Raw genomic sequence first — 12,258 nt, 5'->3', positions numbered from 1 at the left:
ACTCAAGACCGGCAGCCTGTCCACACATCCGTGAACCCGAGGACGCTGTTCGTTCCTGCCTAAGCCGCGAGGAAGCGACGGCTGACCGAGTATAACCCCTCTTCCGGCCAACTCCCCATCAGCCGTGCTCTGCTGTCCCCGTCGCCGTGGGGAATTCGATGAGGTAGGGGATTTGGTCAGATGTTCTTCGGACATCACTCACGGCCATGTGTACGCAGGAAAGGGTGGTCAGACATGGTGGTGTATGGGTGTCAACTGACATGAGGATACGCGGCAAAGGCTCAAGTCGCAATAAGGAACATGTATGCAACTCCCGGTACCCCTCAAAGCTCTCAGGCTCATCCGGAGCACGCGAAACCACCTCATATAACAATATAAGTTAGAGCCGTGCATCTTGTTTGCCTTGCCGACAGGGTAGATTACGGCGGTACGAGATGCTAGGCTCAGACCCTGCTTGTCCTCTGTGATCCTTTAATCCCTTCGGCTCTGTTGGCAAGTTCATGCCGCCACATGATCATACTCTATTGTGTCATCAAGCGGAACATAAAGGGAAAGCAACAAAAATAATAGAGTAGCAAGATCAAATCCCTATTCAAGATAGCACGATTGGATATCAAGATCATTAAATAAAGGAACGCGCAGAAATAAAGCAAAAGGTATATAATATCCACCCGCCTCAGAAATACCACTCAGTCACTTCAACAAATCGAGCAATCACAAATAAGGCTTGATCTGCTCCTCGTTCCAGTCCCAGTACTTCTTCGCGAGGTCGGCATCGAGAAGATCGCGGCGCACGTGGCATTTCTTGCCAGGAGGATTCACTGGCGCTTGTAAGTCGAGCTATCCTGCGATAAAGTGGTTAGAATCGATGGACTCACCCCACGAAGTTAGTCCCTCGCCGATCTTGACGTCGGGGGAGAGACCAGCGAAGAGCTGGGTGTATGCGCCAACAGCAGGCTTTTGGGCGATCAATTTCTGCAAGACCGTTAGATTTTACCATTAGACCGGGAGAGAGGATGCGTACCACAACAGCCATCATTACCGGGTTCATAGTTCGCTGGATCTCAGTCATGGCGATGCCGGGGTCGAGAGACTATCACAATTAGCAGTTGGCATTGGCTAGAAAGGTATCACGTACAATGCTCACGACACCATCATCTTTTGAGCGCCGCGCAAGCTCAACCGACTGCAAGATGGTACCCGCCTTACTGCGGCCGTATTTCTGCCACGCGCCCTCATCCTTGTGGTAGTCCATGTTGTTAAAGTCAATGACGCCCTTTGGCGCGCGCGAGATCGCATCGGATGAGACCCATACGACGCGAACTGTGCCGGCGGGAGCGGTCTTAGCTGTCTGTGCAATCGTCGGGTACAGAAGCTTCGTGAAGAAATGAGGGCCGATGTTGTTTGTGCCCAGCTGCAGCTCATACCCTTGCTTGGTCTTTGAACCCTGCGGAGGGATCATGACACCGGCATTGTTCCAGAGAACGTGCAGTTGCGACTCCTTGGAGAGGAAGTCGTCGGCGGATTTCTTGATGGTGGTGAGGTCGGAGAGGTCGAGGTGAAGGGGGTGCAGGGAGCCTTGGGAGCTGGGGTGGTCTTTTTGGATGTCGGCGATGACTTTTTCTGTTTTTGAGGTGTTGCGCGCGGCGAGGTAAACTTTTGCGTTGTGCTGGTAGAGGATTGTAGTGAGGATGAGGCCGTAGCCTGAGGTTGCGCCGGTGACGATGAAGACCTGTAGGTTTAGCGATGTTCTTCTGCGGGGGGAATTTGCTTACCTTTCCAGATTGATCTGGAAGGTTGGCTTCGGTCAATGGCGGGGTTCCTTTTCCGAATGGCATGATGTGTGTAGGATTGAGCTGTGATGTGATGGTGGGATGGAAGACCGAAGGTAGCTGTCTTCATATAGCACCGGAGTTGGAGCAGAAATGCCGGCCGGGGGTGTCTGGTGGGGCCAGTTAGCAGCGATCGGCGATGGATTATTGGAGAGTGGCGGCCCAGCCTTTGTTTGCAATTCCAAAAAGCTGGCTTGGTCAATACTCCGCTAAATCCGCCTACTCTTCCTATCTCCATTCTCCAGAGTCTGTTTCTGTATTCTGACAGACTGACAGCCACCCTTGCATCGCATGCGGATGGCAGGGAGCCACGCGTCGCGTTGTGGTGAATTCCTCGTGAGGTGTCACCGCTGACACATTCCTCGATTTGCACCACGAGTCAAAATGATCTATCTCAAGCTATGATCGAGCTTCGCGACAGTGCCGACTCTGACATCAGCTTACTGGCCAGATAGAGCCAGCGAGCCGAAGCCAATCTTATCACAACCTGGAGACACTCAAAGTTTCTGCTGAAGAATGTGAATAGATCAGACTCGATCCGCTGCCCAGCTGGAGCTGCAGCAACACTACTCTTTCGAGGACATGCTCACCGACACGATCGCGCGATATTCTTTGAACGAACAAGGCAGATTCGGCAAACAAGCTCATCCGCCGACCCCCAAGCCTTGATCAACGCTATCACTTATCGTTGGACCGTGCAGCGCGATCAGCACGACCCGAGATGGAGTCGGGTCAATTGAGAATTACTCCGGGATGCCGTGCACCGCCTCGGGCTGGCTGTGGGGATCGGACTTGCATAGAAAGCGGCGATCATCCGGTGAGCTTCAGCCTCGAGCTCTCGAGCAACAAGCTACTGTCACAGAATGGGTTCATGTTTGTCGTCACTACAAAGCATATACCAGAGCAGGATGTCACAAGTACCAGCCAGCGAAGACAAGAGCTACGTGCTCGAGGAGAAGACCAGCGACAATACGTCTAGAACAACCGAGGCTTCTACAGAGCCCCTGCGCGAAACATGCGACATTGCCATTATCGGCGGCGGAATCATCGGCGCAATTCTCGCGTTGGGTCTCATCCATCGCGGGTTCAAAGTGACAGTCTATGAACGAGCGAGCAAGTTCACAGAGACCAGCGCGGGCTTCTCTTTTAACGCTGTCGCGCGACAGGCAATGCAATACATCAACCCGAAAGTCCTCGAAGCACTCATGCGGGTTGCGACGCCGAACGAGTACCCGTTCATTCGATACTGCGATGGCTACAACCCGGGCGTTGACAAGCCGCTCTGGCAGATTCCCGCCGACAAGCCAGATTACCGTGGCTGTCTACGCGCTGCCTTCTTAGACTCGCTCGGCCGTGAGATACCAGAGGAAATGGTCCAATTCGGCAAGGAGTTGGATATGTACGAAGACAGCGAAGACAATGGCAAGGTGGTCTTGCGCTTCACCGACGGAACTGTCGTAGAAGTCGACGCTGGTATGCTCTCATCTCCCACCAGCAAACCAATATACTAACAACACCGCAGTCATCGGCTGCGACGGCATCAAGTCCCGCACGCGCCAAGTCATGCTCGGCGAGAGTCACCCCGCCGCATCGCCAGGATTCACCCACATCGTCGCCTACCGCGCCGTCGTCCCAATTGAAGGCGTCGTCGCCGCGCTAGGCGAAGACAAGGGCTACAGCCACTGCCTGCACGTCGGACCCGGCGCATTCACAGTTACATATCCGGTAACTTCCCTTTCCCTTTCCACCAACCCCATATCCCTCCCAGCTAACAAAACAAACCAGATCGCAAACAACACCCTAACAAACCTAATCCTCTTCACCCATCACCCAACCCCCTGGCCATCATCAACCAAACTTCTCGAAACCTGCCACCGCAGTACGGCACAATCGGCAGTACAGAACTGGAACGCCGAAATCCGCGCCACAATCGCCCTCCTCCCTGAACAGCCCCCGAAATGGGCTATCTTCGATACATCCGATAATCCGGCGCCGACGTATACCTCCGGCAGGATATGTATCGCCGGCGACGCAGCACACGCAAGTAGTCCGTTCCTCGCGGCTGGTGCGGCGATGGGCGTTGAGGATGTGGCTGTTCTTGTTACGACGGTGGATGTTGCGTTGAGTGAAGCAACCTTGAGCTCAGCGCATGGGAAAGGAAAGGCAAAGGCAAAAGCAAAAGCGATAGCTGCGGCTTTCCAAGCATACAGCAATATCCGGATGGAGCGGTCGCAGCGGACCGTGCGGCATAGTCGGGATGTTGGGGAGATTTGTATGCAGGGGGGTAGTGAGAAGGGAATTGATGCGGAGAAGTGCTATGCGGAGATCTGGGAGCGGTATAGTCGGATTTGGGAGTTTGATGTGACGGAGATGGTGGGTGTGGCGAGGGGGGAGTGTGAGCGGTTGTTGGAGGTTTAGATCCTGTTATAGTCGATATCGAAGTTGTGAATCACTTAGGCTTCTACCTTAGCTGGCAAAATTGTCATCATTGAATTAAAAGACAACCATCCGAGTGTGAAGTAAAGCATAGTAACCTTGACTCTTGACTATACTATACCTATGAAAATGGGATGGAGATCGGATAACCTCCCATACAACCTCACCACCTCAGCCCATGCCAATTTCCCAATCCTTGTACTCGACGACATACCCGATAGACCCTCAGAGCCTCAAAATCGAATCAAGCAAACGCCGAACCCCTAAACCCCAGCAAACTCCGACAAAATCCAAAGAAAAGCCAAGAACCGGAACCGGAGAGTTAGGTGGGTCTGCGATGGATCGGCGATCAGCTCGGTGGATCTTGCAGTTCGGCTTTCTTCAGCTCGCGGACTTTCTCTCTCTGAAGTTATCCAATTTGATGCAATCTTCGCTGCTGACAGTGTCGCGTATCGGGCTGGGCCTCACAGTGTTGGGCCTTCTTGCAGACTACCGAATAACAGGGAAGGACGACTGGACGGTCCGAAGCTGTCGAGGTCGGGATTGGCTTTTACCACTCTATGTAGTGAACAAGGACAGTAGATAGTGAACATCGATAAGCAAACTCACCAGCAGTCTAATGCCAAATAAACAGATTCAAAGCGCCTTGTATCGTTATATAGCATCGTTTGATCAGGGTTAGTAAAGGCCAACTCTCTGATATTGAAGATCATTGTATATCAGTGTAGTAGGTGAGGATATATATATTTAACATTATGATGGCATACCAAAACTATAACTATACTCACATGCCTTCAATCTAGCGGAAATCAACCTGCAAATATTATGCTCAAACAAAGCCCTAATTCCTATCCAAAAGGAAAAATAGGAAATTTACTATTATTCCAGTTTCTAAGGGCTAAAAGTATCGATATCAAACTACAGACCACAATCCCTCTTCTTCACAGTAACATCCATCCCATACTGTCTAAAGAACCAGCAATTCTCAACCTGGTATCTTTTCGCATCTTGGATCTCAAACTAGAATGAACATTAGCTCCAGCCTCTCTCTCAACCCAGAAGAGACCGAAAATACTCACATCATACCTCAACACCAACGCCGGTACAATCTTCTTCAACTCCAACATGGCAATATGTCGTCCGAGACAGACTCGTCGCCCAGCACCAAACTATCCACAGCAATTAGCATTCACTCCTTCCGCAATCCCATATAGCCCTCAAGACATACCGTAAGAACAGCTGCTTCTCTCCGACTCTTCACCTCTTTCTCCACCATCCACCGCTCCGGATTCCAAACCCCCGCATCCTCCCCAAACGCCCCCTGATGCCGATTCACCACATAAGCCGACATCCCCAGTACCGTCCCCTCCGGAAAGAACTCCCCGCCGATACTAATTCCGCCCGTTGGCACGACCCGCTCAAACGGGAGCGCGAAGGGCGGGTGCATCCTTAGCGCCTCGAGAACCACAGCGTCGAGGTACGGGAGGTCGCAGATTTCTTTGTAAGACGGGTAGGGCTTGCTGAATCCCGTGGGGAGAGAGGCAGAAGCAGAGGTGAGTTCGGCGCGGAGTTTTAACAGGTGAGCTGGGTGCGTGAGGAGGTTGTAGAAGGCTGTGCGGATTACGACCGCTGTGCTGTCGGAGCCGGCGAGGATGTTGCTGAATGTCCAGGCCGTTACGGTCCTGTATTTCACACACAGGTACTTGTCAGTATGATCTCGTTCTTTCTTTCTCTTGAGAGAGAGGTTTTGATGGGGCGCGGGTCAGGAGAAGTGTGAGTGAGTACATACCAAGGCGGCAACCCGCCACTCCTCTGAATCTCCAGAAATGAGTCCAGCATATCCCGTCGGCGTAGTTTATCCGTAGTATCAGTGGCTGAAAGTGCGTCGTCCTTCTTACTCTGCGCCTCCTGCCGCTCCGCAACGTATTTCCCAACTATACCGAGAATCCCCGGACCGGCTTTCTTATGGAACCTTGCCATAAAGACATTCTTATTCCAGATCTTATCGAACCAGGGGACTTGTGTGAACTATCTCCCCAAGAGGACATCAAGTCAGTACTTTACTCCCTCAACATCCAAATCTCAACATAAAAAACAAGTAGGGAAGGGAAGACTAACAACAGCACTCCCCGCCAAAAATCCCCAAATAACACCCAAAACCCCGCCAACATCCACTCCGCGCTCCAAAAACCCATACCGCTTCGAGAACGTCAACGTGCCCATAACATCAAACGCGAAGAACTGCAACCAATCCGCGAGGTCGAATACCTTCTTTGTCTCGACAAACCGGCTATCGAGTTCCTGGCAGAGAACATCGAGCGTTTTATCGACGAAGGGCTCTAACGGAAGAATCTTCGACATGGAGTATAGTGATGCAATGGGCGTTTTGAGATTCTTGTGCACGTTTTCGTCTGTGCTGCTGAAGACGGCGGGGAGGGCGCCGCCGGACGGTGTCCAGGGGGCGAGGACTTTGTAGAATTTGCTCTTTTCATTATCAATCTCCATTATATTCCTCTGTTTCTTCGCAGTGCAGTGCCTTTTGTGCTTACCTTAGGAAACCCGGCTCTTGCTGGATACAGCGCTGGAATCCACGCTGGGTTACTCAGCGAGACCATGTTCGGACCAAACCGGACGATCTCGCCGTGCTTTTCGTGTAGGGCGAGGTGGATTTCGTGCGCGCGTTTGGAGCGGACCCAGGATACGCGGGGGAGGTTGGTAAGGCGGGACCAGAAGGGGCCGGGGATGTGGGAGAGTTTTTTGTAGGTTCTTGCTAGGTGGATTAGGGCGTAGAGGAAGGTTAGGGAGAGGAGCAGGATGATGACTTGGGGGGTGTTGGTCCCTTGGAGGATGGAGTGAGGTAAAGAGAGGGCCATCTTTGCTGTGGCCCTGTAGGGGTGAGGATGCTGTGATACTCAGTGAGGGTGAGAGAGAAGGGAAACGGTCACAGTGTTCTCTAGACTCTAGACTTCAGTCTTGTAAATATATCCTAGGTCCACTCGTGATGAGATAGCTGAAACGGAGTACCGGGCTATCATGATGTATAGTAATACACTGTGTTCCACTCTGGCTAAGCCTTGCTGTACCCACTACGGACGGTAATCACTACAGCCCTAAACAGAGAATACCGAAGCCGCAGCACCGGAAATAGGGTAAGCATAAGCAGGGTCTGGATTGTGGAGCTGCGGTCTTATACTTACTCCGCCGATTGCTGATGCCGGATTTCCATGCAATTTCTATCTAAATTAGTCAGTGCTACTTGATTTCAATCTGGAAAGTGCAAGCGGAGAGTATTCGGGCAGGACTGGTGCCATATGGGCTCTCATTTTTGCTCAGTTGTCTTTGAAGTTCGAGTCGAGGTCGAGTCGGACAATGCTTACGCCCGTCGTACGGGACTCTCGGGGTTCTGAAAGATTCTTTTTAAGATTCTACAAACGCTGTAAAAATCATGAATGGCTGTAAATTGATAGAGTGAGGTGTTGAAGTTGTTAAATTCGTATCCAAAGTGACTCCGCGACTCGGTTGTTTTAGCCCTAATTGCATTCTCGAAGCACGACACTTGACATAAAGTTTTGTAACTTTTCAATGCTGCAGATAAAACGAGAAGATCATCAAAACAAAAAACTAATGAAGCTAAAGCTCAATCCACCAAATCATAATCTCATCCAACTTTCGATACCATCCATCCATCCGGCTCGCCTCTCCATCACCCTTTCTCCAGCACCACTCAGCTCCTTCTCACTTCAACACCCCATCAATCTCTTGCCATCCACTACTCCATACTCATACTCAACTCATGCACCAAGCAAGTACTCAGCGCCCAACCCCCCCGCAACCTCCGCCATAACAACCGCATTGCCGACAAAAAACAACACCTCACACATCTTCGCATCCTTCAAATCCACCCTCGCAATCAGCGCCCCCAGTGTAACAACCGAGCACACCGCGCCCGTGAAATAAAACTGACCCATCTCACCCTCCACACCGGCATAGTACACCAGCCCCGCATACACAGCCCAGAGCGTAAACAAGACCGGCTTGGAGAAGCCGTAGATCCGGACAGCCAGCGATCCAATGCCGGACTTGATGTCGTCTTCCACGTCGGCGTGCATGTAGATTGTCTCCACGATGATGTTAGCGATGTAGACTGCTGCGTTGAGGGCGAGGTTCGAGGTTAGGAAGTTTCTTGGTGTTTCGGGGGAGAGGATATCGTAGCCGATTGTGCGGGAGGCGTTGAGCGCCGTTGCGACGTAGAGGAGGGCGAGCCAGGTGAGTGCGTAGTGGGTGAATCTCTTAAGAAAGGGGTAGACGATGGAGCCGAAGATTGCAATTGGGATGTGCAGGGCTGGCTGATTAGGGAAGAAGGTGGTCCCTAGGTAGATGACTGTAGCAGCGAGGGAGGCGGCCCAGAGGATTGCGGATGGGGTGGACACCGCGCCCCGGACGAGAGGGCGGTGCTGGCAGCGCTCGACTTTGCGGTCGAGGTCTTGGTCTGCGATGTCATCGACGACGCAGCCGTAGGCGGAGTAGAGGTAGCAGAGTGGGAGCCATTTGAGGACTGCGCTGAGGAGGAGGGGCTGTGGGAGGTGCGAGAGGGTTGCGACATGCAGGATGGCGATGAGGACGGGGAAGTAGGAGACTAGCACGCCAACGGGGAGGTAGCCGACGCGGGTGAGTTCGATGTAGGGGACCACGGGGGTCGGGGCGGCGTTGAGGATCCAGGACTTGGAGTACATGGTTGCGATGTCCTTTTGGTTGTTGCTGGAGGGGGAGAGGAGGGAGAATGATTGCAATATAGGACTAGGCCCTCGGGATTTATGTTCAACTGGAGGGAGGAGGCAGGATTTAGAGAGGATGGTCATTTTGCTGCAGTCTGGAGATGATTTATGAGTGTAGCGGTATGCGTTTCTGGCCTAGAGGGTGGGTTGTATAGCCTAGTCTTCAGCTGGCGCCTTGCGGAGCGTCAAAAACACCGCGAGGATGGTCATACATAGCCCCAGGGTGGAGTATGAGAGTAACTCCGCTGCGAGTCCGAGAGATAGACCGGCTCCACTGCTATACTAGGAAGAGTGGGTCGTCAATCTTACAGTCGCATGCAGCATTTAGTTACTCGTTGGGCTGATGCGGAGGCTGAGAGATAAATCAGATAGGTTCGAGAGCGTGTAATGACTACCAAGTCTACGTTCTCTACACGAACATCGACCAACAAGGCAAAAGATCTCACAGCTTACAACACGCAGGATCCGGTAGTAGAAAGAAAAGCCGTTCGATAGTTGGCTAGCTATAAGAAATATCTAAGTATCTAAGAAAGAAAGAACTGCTGTATTAGATGGCAGACGCTAATGCGCCTTACAATTTCTAGGGCTCTTTCCATTGCCCTTTCCATCACTTCCCACGCCATTCTTGATGTCATCCGCGATCTTCTCCGCAATCATGTAGCAAGTACTTTGAGGATGACCCGGCGGCAAAGTTGGGAAGATACTGGCATCCACAACCCTCAACCCCTTCACCCCAATAACACGAGCATTCGAATCGACTACAGCGTTCGCGTCACTGGTGCTGCCCATCGCACAGGTACCAGCTGCGTGGAAAACAGGAACAATAGTCTCACGCAGGAACTCGAGGATCTCCTCGTCGCTCTGGACATCAGGGCCAGGGCGGTATTCCTCGCCGATTGTAACTCCAGTGGCAGCCCAGACCTGACGGAGACGCTTGACGATTGCGATGGCGATCTCCTGGTCAGCGGGATGAGTGAGGTAGCCGAGGTCGATAACAGGGGGGGTGTCAGCGTTGGGGCTGGAGATGGTCACGCTTCCACGGGAAAGCGGCGCGATGAGGGCGGCGCCGATACTCCCAAAGCTTCCATTGTGGCCGAGCTGGTCTGCGGCGCTGTGCCAGCCGTCCATAATACCCTCGACACTGAGGTATTCAACGTGAGGCCAGTCGGCGGGGAAGGCGTCGAGTTCTTGATTCGTGCTCTCGGAGAGGAGGTCCTCCGGAAGGTGTTCCCAGCCGAGAACACCAAATCCAGGTGCGGTAAGAGGACCTTCTTGGACGGCGTATTGTGCGACGGCTTCGGCTAGGGCGGCGGGGTCATTGAGGAGGACACTTGAGGTCCTGGTTGCGACCTGGTGAACAACGCCAAACATAGCATGATCCCAGAGGTTCTGTCCGACACCAGGGAGGTCCTTGATGACCCGGATACCGTGGCTCTGCAGAGTCTCTCTGGGTCCAATTCCAGAGACCATGAGAAGCTGCGGCGACTGGAACACTCCAGCGGAAAGAATGGCTTCCTTGCGTGCATGGATGGTGTACTTCACACCGGCGGTGCGGACCTGAACACCAGTGGCAGTGTTGCCTTCAAACACAATCCTGGTAGCCATGGTGTGGTCGTACACAGAAATAGTGGTATCTTTTGTGGCGTTGGCATGACGAAGGAAACTGGTCTCGGATGAGTCTCGGATCTGCAGCTTAGGGTCGATCGTCACAGGCGCCCAGGAGGAGCCGTTCAAGCTTCCGCTGTTGAAGTCCGTGCCAGGAAGAACACCGATGGACTCGAGTCCAACTTCGATGTATGTAGACAGAGGAGTTCCATAGTTGGGCCAGGTGACTTGGAGCGGTCCGCCGGATTCCTCAAAGGCGTCAGGATTGTACACCACGCTAGTGTTGGCGGCGCGCTTGGTCATATCGGCAGGAGTAAGGGTGCAGCTTTTCTTGAAGTACGGGAGGACAGAGTCCCAGCTCCAGGACTCGTCGCCCGTAGTCTCGGCCCAGTCGTCGTAGGTTCCTTGCGTTCCTCTACTGACGTTAGTGCAGTCCATCCAACAGCGGCGAACACTTACCGTTGGTAAACCATGTAATGGCGCGCAGAGCTGCCTCCCATAGTCTTGCCACGAGCATACCGGAGAACTCGATCATTCGCCTCCTACACCGCATTAGAAAGATCGACAGATGATCTGAGAGTACCCACCGTGAGAGGTTGCGTGTCAAAGTTCCAGTCGATCAGCAGGTTATCATCTGACGGATCAGTCCCCGTGTTGGCGGCTGGCGCAAGCCCAGGGACAATGCTGACTTGTCCGCTGTCAGTCTCGTAGTATCCTCCGGCTTCAATTACTGCGACGCTGACATCAGGATCTTCAGCGAGACGCGCAGCGATAGCAAGACCGGAAGTTCCGCCACCGATAACAACATAGTCGTATGTCGCGTTCCTAGTGAGCGGAACAGCAGAAGACAGAAGGAATTGGGACGCGAGACCCAAGAGAAAGGCAGTGCGAGCCATCTTGAATAACCCCAAGCACTCAGTATGGAAGGGAAGTACGGAGTGGGAAGCTCCGGGTGACCGGGCACATATATAGGAGCACTAGTCGCGACGACACCGTGACGAGCTGAAAACGAGACAATTTCCTTTGACCTCCACACTAAGACACATGGCGCCTAGACTATTGATGGAACCTGCATCGGAGTCTTGCGATCCAATGATGTGTCTCAACTGCTGCAGTAGTGCTGCTGAGAGCAGAGCCGAGATTTGGGGCCAACCTAAGGCATAGAGGGATCCTCTTGCAAGGCTCAGCAATTGCCTCTTACATGTGTGCTGGGGTACTGCAGCGAAAGGGTGACCACAAGGATACTGAACAGGACAGAGAGACGGCATGCCGACCAGCTAGGGCCAGAGGCGGACTTTCTTCGCCGGAGTTATCACACCCCGGCTTGCTGGTCTAGCTGCGTCTGCATGACGCCGATCTCTGCCCAATCCAGTCCAGCCACCAACTAAAATATTACTCCGGGAGCTGAAAGCTTGGCCTGACTGACAGTGCCCTCAATTAGGCAAAGCTGAAAGTTGACCTCTTCCTCCAGAGGTGGACCCTGCAGTAGTTCCTCCAGCCTTCCGCGGCTGTGCCCACGGAGTTTCTGCAGCGCAGATTAACAGCGAACAGTGAGGAACAATGTGTTTCTTGAGCCCTAGGATCGTAAGCGTCGACAATCACTTTCTTCT

The 12,258-nt window shown here is 52.9% G+C and overlaps 5 protein-coding genes across 5 annotated transcripts; 1 reads left to right on the top strand and 4 right to left on the bottom strand.

Moving 5' to 3' along the window:
* Window positions 1-714: 714 nt before the first annotated feature.
* On the bottom strand, window positions 715-1,838 carry BJY04DRAFT_224446 (uncharacterized protein; the record flags this gene model as incomplete). The annotated part of the gene is made up of 5 exons (XM_073717971.1): window positions 715-821; window positions 879-975; window positions 1,025-1,093; window positions 1,139-1,732; window positions 1,776-1,838. 5 exons carry the CDS (start codon window positions 1,836-1,838, stop codon window positions 715-717), a joined length of 930 nt encoding a protein of 309 aa, XP_073564874.1.
* A 902-nt stretch (window positions 1,839-2,740) lies between these two features.
* On the top strand, window positions 2,741-4,250 carry BJY04DRAFT_211621 (FAD-dependent oxidoreductase; the record flags this gene model as incomplete). Its single annotated transcript, XM_073714433.1, has 3 exons — window positions 2,741-3,305; window positions 3,355-3,557; window positions 3,618-4,250. 3 exons carry the CDS (start codon window positions 2,741-2,743, stop codon window positions 4,248-4,250), a joined length of 1,401 nt encoding a protein of 466 aa, XP_073564873.1.
* A 936-nt stretch (window positions 4,251-5,186) lies between these two features.
* BJY04DRAFT_224444 (cytochrome P450) lies at window positions 5,187-7,141 on the bottom strand (the record flags this gene model as incomplete). Its single annotated transcript, XM_073717970.1, has 6 exons — window positions 5,187-5,288; window positions 5,348-5,437; window positions 5,497-5,950; window positions 6,058-6,296; window positions 6,387-6,752; window positions 6,818-7,141. The coding sequence occupies 6 exons, from the start codon at window positions 7,139-7,141 to the stop codon at window positions 5,187-5,189; spliced, it is 1,575 nt and encodes a 524-aa protein (XP_073564872.1).
* Window positions 7,142-8,059: 918 nt separating this feature from the next.
* Window positions 8,060-9,001, bottom strand: BJY04DRAFT_211619 (4-hydroxybenzoate octaprenyltransferase; the record flags this gene model as incomplete). The annotated part of the gene is made up of 1 exon (XM_073714432.1): window positions 8,060-9,001. One exon carries the CDS (start codon window positions 8,999-9,001, stop codon window positions 8,060-8,062), a length of 942 nt encoding a protein of 313 aa, XP_073564871.1.
* Window positions 9,002-9,604: 603 nt separating this feature from the next.
* Window positions 9,605-11,544, bottom strand: BJY04DRAFT_224442 (GMC family oxidoreductase; the record flags this gene model as incomplete). Its single annotated transcript, XM_073717969.1, has 3 exons — window positions 9,605-11,063; window positions 11,108-11,190; window positions 11,236-11,544. 3 exons carry the CDS (start codon window positions 11,542-11,544, stop codon window positions 9,605-9,607), a joined length of 1,851 nt encoding a protein of 616 aa, XP_073564870.1.
* Window positions 11,545-12,258: the final 714 nt, after the last annotated feature.

The sequence above is a fragment of the Aspergillus karnatakaensis genome (assembly GCF_047715665.1).
Source record: "Aspergillus karnatakaensis strain CBS 102800 unplaced genomic scaffold BJY04scaffold_90, whole genome shotgun sequence".
NCBI lineage: Eukaryota > Fungi > Ascomycota > Eurotiomycetes > Eurotiales > Aspergillaceae > Aspergillus > Aspergillus karnatakaensis.
This window is presented reverse-complemented; position numbering and strand designations above follow the sequence as displayed.